The following is an 8760-nucleotide window of genomic DNA, read 5'->3' on the forward strand; positions in this document are numbered from 1 at the left end:
TTGGAGATTTGAAATAAAACTTGAAAATGGTGGAAATAAACCACTGGTCCATCAGCATCTGAAAAGAGAAAAAATAAATTAACATTCCAGTTGCAGACCCTTCATCAATGAAGGATTCACACCTGAAGTATTAACTCATCTTTTCTCTTTACCATTGCTGATTGACCCACAACATTTCTGTGGCATTTTCTGGTCTTATTCCACTTGTAGGCAAACCAGTTGGATCACAATTGGTTGGTTTATCTGAATATATACTTACACTGTCTTTCTGTACTTACTTTATTTGTATAGCAAATAATAAATACATCAGCATTACAAGACTCTAACAGGAAGGTGCTCATATGACATCAAGCTGAGGTACGTGAAGATCAAGTGGTTCATAAAGATTTTCTGAATCCCCAAACTACATTTAGATATAAGAGGGCCGTGATTTTTAAAAAATCCATGTAATTTGTTTTGGGGAGGGTTTGCTATTTTTTCCCCCATTCCTTGCCCTTGCTTCTCTCCCGAAGGCCCTGATTACTGTTGCTCTCCAGTATCTTGCCCAAGTGGATATCCTTCACATGCAAGCCAGCTGGCATATAATTTAACTATGCCAAGCCTGATCCTGTCCTTGTCCAACATCTACATGCACTCACTTTCCAACAGGGATCATTGTATAGTTATCAAGAGTAAGAAACCCTCACTGATTTTCTAGGGGCAAAGAGGTCAATTGTAATTCTGCACAATCAGCTCAGCTGACATCAGTTAACTCAGCACAGACTGGGAATTGAACCCCAGAGCCTCTAGTCTATATAACTCAGTTACACATTGTATTCACTAGCTGACCCATAGGTGAAGCTTCATTTGTGTAACGTTTTACTTTTTATTTGGTCTGCTAATCTTTGCTTTGTGTACTTATTTCATCTTCTGTTGATGGTGGCTGTCTTGGAGTGTATGTTTTTGATATGCAGAGATTCACAAGAGGGCATAAACCACTGTGAGAGTTTAAAAAAAGTTTTATTTCACCATAGGTTACCAATATTAAATAAATTTTAAAAGTGATCATTTTGTAAACTGGATTTACATCAGTGAACCATTAAATGCAGAAAACATTCAGCTGGTGTCCTGGTGCATAACCCACTGTTAGGACACAGATTAAATACTTTCCATGTTGAAAGGTTCTATTATATGTTCCATTTACATGAAAGTTATTGTGAAGACCAGGAATTCTTGATCATTTAGTCAAAGAAAACAAGTTTGTTAGTATAGAACCCAATTTTATTGACCATTAAATGTTATGGTCAGAAGTACAGCTGTTGCCATGGAGTACTGTCAGTAAACATGGAACTTGTTCTATTCAAATCATGTCTCACTTTTGCAAAGGAAAAAAATAACCTTGAATCCAAATTAACCCATTCCCTTAAAAACTTTCTCATGTATAGTAGCTGATAAAGCAGGAATCACTTGCTGCTTATAGACTGGTAATAATATGCAAATTTGTTTTAGGCCTGCATCAGACCCTTCTTTGGCTTTTAAATAAAATTACTGTAGCACTTTGTATAACAGGGCTTATACAAAAAAATCAGTAAGGATTGTTAACATATTTGCTAGTTACTGGGGCAATGTTTTGTGCTTTATTTGGCAGCATATCCACACAGCATTAACTGAAGAATGGATCTGCTGGAAGCACTACAACACTGTGAATTGTTTTTACTTTACAATCCTAACTGAGTAGAATTGAAACTGAGCAAAAGCTTCCAATGACTATTGTCACAGTCATTTTATCAAGTTTGTACCAAGTTGGCAAGAGAATTACTGAAGTTTATGAAAAAAGTTCCCAAAACCTGAAAAAGCAAAATTTTCTATAATATTTGAATAAAGATCACCTACAATTTGGGAATGGGTTGACGGAGGTAGAGGCATGATAGCTGGATTACAGTTTTCTGAAAAATGAAGGTTAAGTAATACCACCTTTAAAGCAAAATATATTCACTAAAAAAAACTTCTGGTTTCGATAACTTATTAAAATTTTAAGTGCCTTTAATTTTCACATATTTTTCAGGCAACAATTTTTAGGCCAATCCGTCTAATGTCAGTGGTAGGAAAACTACTAGAGACCATTGTCAAAGACAAAATTAATTCTCACTTGGAGAAGCATGGGTTAATAAGGGACAGCCAGCACAGATTTGTTAAAGGCAAATTGTGTTTGACTAACCTGATTGAGTTCTTTGATGAAGTATCAGAGAGGGTTGATGAAGGTAGTGCAGTAGATGTTGTATAAATGGATTTTTAAAAGGCATTCGATAAAGTACCACATAACAGACTTATTCGGAAAATAGAAGCATATGGGATTAAAGGGACGGTGGTAACTTGGGTACGTAATTGGCTACGGGGTAGGAGAGACTGGAAAGAATTATACAGTGAGGTCCCCCAGGGATCGGTGTAAGGACTATTTTTTCTCTTTTTATATATAAATGACCTGGACTTGGGTATAGGGAGTATAATTTCAAAGTTTGTGGATGATACAAAACTTGGCAACGTAGTAAATTGTAAGGAGGATAGTAGCAGACTTCAGGAGGACATAGACAGACTGGTGAAATGAGCAGATGCATTTTAATGATAAGTTTGAAGTGATGCACTTTGGGAGGAACAACATGGAGAGGCAGTATAATCTAAACAATACTATTTTGAGGGGGTTGCAAGAGCACAGGGACCCGGGGGTGCATATTCACATACCTTTGAAGGTGGCAGGACAAGTTGATAAGGTGGTTAAGAAAGACTATGGGATATTCGGCTTTGTAAATAGGGGCATTGAATACAAAAACAAGGGAATCATGCTAAATCTTTACAAATCACTGGTTAGGCCTCAGCTGAAGTACTGTCTACAATTCTGGGCACCACACTTTAGGAAGGATATTAAGGCCTTGGAGAGGGTAAAGTGGAAGTTTACCAGGGTGATACCAGGGATGAGGAGCTTCAGTTAAGTGGAGAGACTGGAGAAGCTGAGATTGTTCTCCTTAGAGCAGAGAAGGTTAAGGAGAGACCTGATAGAGGTATTCAAAATAATGAGGGGTTTTGATAGAGCAAATAGGGAGAAATTGTTTCCTCTGGCAAGTGGGTCGGTAACCAGAAGACATAGATTTAAAATAATTACCAAGGAACAAGAGGGGAATTGGGGAGAAATGTTTTCACACAGAGGGTTGTTAAGATCTGGAATGCATTACCTGAAAGAATGATGGAAACAGGTTCCATAGCAACTTTCAAAAGGCAATTGGACATGTACTTGGAGAGGACTAATTTGCAGGGTTATAGGGAAAAAGCTGGCGCGTGGGGCTAAATTGGACTGTTCTTTCAAAGAGCCGGCACAGGCACAATGGGCCGAATGGCCTCCTTCTGCACTGTAAGATTCTATGATTCTATAACAAAAGCAGAACAGATATATATACATACCAATGGAAGCCTACTCAAAATAAAAAAAAACAGATTAACTGGTCATTCATCTTATTGCTTTTTGTGGGACTTTGTCAATACAAAATGGTTGCTCTGTTTGCCTATGATCACTGAATTTCAAAGTAATTGATTGTATGACTCACTTTGAAATGTTTTGCTGTATAAATGCAAGTATTTTATATAACTATAAATGTTGTGTGGTAAGTACAACACTAATGGCAGTAAAGCACTAATAATCGGCATGTGAAATTTTCATATTACGTCCATTTGACCTACGAGAAGCATCCATCAATACAATTACAGATTAGGTTATGACTGGAGATAGTATTTGCAACTGTGGTGATCACAAGTTTGTCATCGATACGGGTAGTGTTGGCATCAATTTGAGGTGGGTGAGTTAAGGTATTAGTACATTAAAGCACATTGTCACAAGTTCAATTTTTTCCTGTAGTATATTGGTACAAATACACTAAAAAAGCCTAGCACCAGAATTGGGTCATAGTTTACTATTATCATGATGGAATAACAAGTCAGTATTATTTACCAAACAGAATATATCTTACAGATATATGATTTGAATATGTCTAAGTGGAACTGTTCTCTCGGGGTGGGGGTGGGGGGGGGGGGGGTGGAGGGGAGATATAGCAGCAAAAAAGGAAATCATGAATAGTTAGCAAACGAAAAAAACCAGATCAGAAACTTTGCCTAGCCAGTGCCTCTTGAGCAGTTAATCCTTTTAATACATTAAATTTCTGTTGTAAATTCAACTTTGTTCACTTTCTTCAATTATAAAATGATTTGCTCCATGAACCTGGCACTTTAGCTAAAAAAAAAATTCAAATTAAAAAGAAATTTACATCTAATTTCTTTTGACTAACCAAAGTTTAAGCTTTTGATCCCACCAACCGCTATAAAGTTCTAATTATAGGTTTACACAAATTGATGCACTTAGTACTTGCTTTTAACAAAGTTAGACACTAAAGCATATTGTGAGCACTACATTCCATCCTCCTACGCACGCCTCCTGCCCAAAAAAATTATATATACATACTCTACCAACATGGTAAAGAAGGCGAGAAGTGTAAGTTTTCCAGTTGCGTTAGGAACATGGGAACAGGAGTAGGCCATTCAGCCCCTCAAGCCAGTTCCACCATTCAATTAGATCATGGCTGATCTGCATTTTAACTCCATCTACCCGCCTTAGTTCCGTAACCCTTAATACCCTTTCCTAACAAAAACCTATCAATCTCAGTTCTGAAAATTTTTAATTGACCTAGCCTCAATAGCTTTTTGGGGGAGAGAATTCCAGATTTCCACCAACCTTTGTGTGAAGAAGTGCTTCCTGACATCACCCCTGGACGGCCTAGTTCGAATTTTAAAGTTATACCCTCTTGTTCTGGACTTCCTCACCGGAGGAAATAGTTTCTCTCTATCTACCCTATCAACTCCTTTAATCATCTTAAACACCTCAATTACAGCACCCCTTAATCTTCTGTACTCAAGGGAATACAAGCATAGTCTATGCAACTAGTGTTGCCAGTTGTGTCTGCCATGGCTCAGTAGTGCTCTCGTGGCCCACTTCCAGGATGATATGCAAACAATCATGTACCACACTGCAACATTGCCTGCAACTTGGCATGATTATCAGCTTTAAAAAGACAGTGGTACTCTTCCAACCAGCCCCTGGCAAGCATTACACTCCACCTATCATTACTATCGGTGATCACATGCTTCAGGTTATGGACAGATTCACCTACCTGAGTAGCACCCTGTCTAGAGAAGTCCAAAGCATCCTACAGAAGCGCCAAAGCCAGCTTAGCTTTTGGCAAATTCTGTGAGCGCCTCTGGGACAAGAGAGGCATCAGTCTGCAGACCAAGCTCAAAGTATACAGGGATGTCATTCTGACGACCCTGCTTTATGCATGTGAAACTTGGACAACATATGCATGCCACATTAAGAAACTGAATTACTTTCCCCTAAGATGTCCGAAATGACTAATGAAGATCAGATGGTAAGACAAGATCCCTGGCACTGAGGTTCTTAAAAAAACTGACCTGCCAAGCATAGATGCCCTGATCATGAAGGCACGGCTACACTAGTCAGGTCATGTGGTGTGAATGTCTGCTGAAGTAATCCCAAAGAACATATTTTATGGCACATTGACAACTGGGAAGCAATCTCATGGTGGACAGAAAAAAGATATGAAGACTTTTTAAAAGTGACTCTGAAACAATGCATAATAGACATCCATACGTGGGAACAACTTTCTCAAGGAAGCATGGTGAAAAACCATCCATGAAAGCACCTCCAATGAGACCCGCCAAATTGCTGATGTTGAATATAAACACCAGCTGATGAAGTCTTGCCTGAAAAACCAAGATCGCCAATCTGGTGTATCCAGGATTTATTGTTCACTCTGTGGATGCTCATTCCTAGCAAAAATTGCGCTTATCAGTCACCAAAAAACTGACTGCAGAAAATGGGATGATATTTTCGCTGGCTTCTTCAATGTCGAAGGATGAACGAAGGAATGAGTAGCAATCTGAGTCAGAAGGTCATGGATTCAAGCCCTAATCCAGAGACTTGAGCACATAATCTAGCCTGGCACTTCAGTGCAGGACTGAGACGCTGCTATGTTCCTGGAGGCCCCATCTTTCAGATGGGAAGTTAAACCGAGGTCCTTCCTGTTTGCCCTTTCAGGTGGATGTAAAAGATCCCATGGCACTATTAAAAAAAAACAGGGGAGAACTCCCAGTGTCCTGGCTAACATTTATACCTCATCCAACACATCACCAAAACAGATTGTCTGGTCATTTACGTGATTGCTGTTGATTTTATAGAAAGAGACAATGGGTTGCCCCAGTATCATCGACTCAAACCAAAGAAAACAGAACAAGTGCCCCTTTTTTTAAGATGGCACAAACAACAAACACCCAAATCCTACAAAGGAGAAAGGAAACTTATAAAACTAAACAACAATATTGTTGACCCTATCCACAATACAATCCAGTCCCTGCAATGCCCACTGGTCCCGGAAGGCCTAACACGAACCGGCAGACACCATGTGCTCCTTCTCCAGGGCCACCTCGGCGCAGACAGCTGGAGTGACCACCCCCAGGAACCGGGTCTAACCTGGACCTATGGATGGTCACCTTGGCCAGGCCCAGGAGCAGACCCACGAGGAGATCCTCCAACTTGGCTACCCCCTCCTCACCGGGTGGCCAAAGATCAGGAGTGTGGGACTGAAGTGCAACCAGAAGTTGAGGAGCAGCCACTTCAAATAATGGAACAGGGGCTGCAACCTCTCACATTCCATGTAAATATGGAAAACAGAGACTCATCCAGGCTGCAAGAGGTACGTGTGAAGTGGCTCAAAAGCCAGTTTGTGGGGACTGCTCCGTGCAACACTCTCCACCCCAGATCCTCAATGGTGCAGGGGAGAGAGCCGTCCATTGGGGGAACCCCCATCCGCCGGATGGCAAGATGGCACGTGTCCAAACGGAAGATGAGGGCGAAGAAGAGGAGAGTGTGCAAGAGCTGCCCGTACAGGAGACCCCACCAAGCAGAGTGAAATAGCATGAAGGGAATTTCCGAGAGAGGGATCAAGTTGCGAGGCGCAGGCTCCAGAAGGAGGTTTTACCTGAATGCTGTTTGTGGGACCTTGTGGGCGAATTTGGTTGCTGGGTTTCCTTACATCACAACAGTGGCTACACTTCAAAAAGTACTTCATTGGCTGTCAAGCGCTTTGGGACATTCTGAGCAAGTGAAAGGCGCTGTATAAATGCAAATTCTTTCTTACCCGCTCCCACTATCAGGGTCTTGGCACCCGAGCTGTCGAGGCAGTACAACAGCGACCGTGCGCGGAGGTTGGTGTTGAGGAAAGCCACGGTACAACCGAGCTTGGACAAGCCGAACCAGACGCACACGAAGTCGGGCTCGTTGTTCATTAGCAGCGCCACCGTGTCTCCCGCTTTCACAGCGGGCTGGTGCTGAAGGAAGACGTGCGCGATCCGGTTGCTGGCGCTGTCCACGTCCCGGTAACTGTAAGGTCGACCCTCGAAAAGCAGGAAGACTTTGTGCGGGTTTGCCTTCACCTGCAGTGCGAAGCGGTCCAGGACGGTGACCACCCTTCTGGTGAGGTAAACTCTTAAAAGCCTGAACGCGAACTTGCTGGTTCTTAACACAAACCGCGCGTCCTCACACAGATAGGGAAACGTGAGGTTCAGGAGAAAAATCAAAGCAATCGCTCCTGCGATCGCTGCAACGGCGACAGGCAACATTCTCCCGGAGTATTGGCACCAGAAAGCTTGAAAACAAGACGGTTAATCTTCTTTCTCAGCTTCTTGAGCGTTCCTCGATTTCCTCGGTGCTCCCCCTACACTGATTCTCTTTACCACGGTAAACGAGCAATGGTTTTGTTTTCTCTCTTTCTGAGGTTCACGTTTCAATAAATGACAAGGGCAATGGCCATACAGTGAAAGTGAAGTGTTTTTCCAGCAGCAAATGAGGCGGGACATCCTGCACTGCTGCTGCCTTGTGTAAAAAGTGCTCAGCTCGTGTTCAGCACTGATACACCTGTTGTTAGTTGGCCTCTAGCTATCTACTTAATAAATAGTCTTTCAGGTTTTTCAAAAGTGTGACACCAAAAGTATCACACTTCAGGGTGTTGCAAATTGGCACTGCACAAATGAGGGATAGGCTGAAATGTTTGCTAGTGATACCGAACTCTATGGGATCTGATTTTCGTACATGGTGTACAACGGGCAGGCAGTAGGCGGGGTGTGCACTCTGCCCATCCAATGGAGTTGGTAGTGTGCCCAGGCCATTTTTGTAGCTGGGCCGAATTGAAATTCAATCGGCGAACTGCCAGCACGAATAAGAAAGAAAGACTTGCATTTATATACCGACTTTCATGACCTCAGGATGTCCCAAAACGCTTTACAGCAAATTGAGTACTTTTTTGAAGTATAGTCACAGTTGTAATGTAGGAAGCATGGCAGCCAATTTACAAGGTCCCACAAACAGTAATGCAAAAATGACCAGATAATCTGGGATTTTTTAAGGTGTTGGTTGAGGAATAAATATTGGCCAAGACACCGGAGAGAACTCTCCTGCTCTTCTTCAAAATAGTGCCATGGGATCTTTTACATCTACCTTAGGGGGCAGACGATGGGCTCTATTTTCGCACCCGCGATCGGGTGCGTTCATGGCGTGGGGGAGGGCTGCGAAAATGTGGGATTCCCGGGGCGGGTCTGGAGCCCGGCTCCAACCCGCCCCAATTCCGGGTTCCCCAGTGACGCGCTCACATGCGCGCGCAGCCCCCGCAT

General features: G+C 42.3%; 1 protein-coding gene across 1 annotated transcript in view; it reads right to left on the bottom strand.

The window, feature by feature from the left end:
- Positions 1-7904, bottom strand: part of slc27a6 (solute carrier family 27 member 6) — a 58580-nt gene extending 50676 nt beyond the window's left edge. The window contains exon 1 of the mRNA XM_067983258.1: positions 7233-7904. Coding sequence (XP_067839359.1) covers positions 7233-7713 — 481 coding nt within the window. The 5' untranslated portion in view covers positions 7714-7904. The remainder of the gene's footprint in view (positions 1-7232) is intronic.
- Between the last annotated feature and the right edge of the window lie 856 nt (positions 7905-8760).

This window comes from Heptranchias perlo, chromosome 4, assembly GCF_035084215.1.
Source record: "Heptranchias perlo isolate sHepPer1 chromosome 4, sHepPer1.hap1, whole genome shotgun sequence".
Classification (NCBI taxonomy): domain Eukaryota; kingdom Metazoa; phylum Chordata; class Chondrichthyes; order Hexanchiformes; family Hexanchidae; genus Heptranchias; species Heptranchias perlo.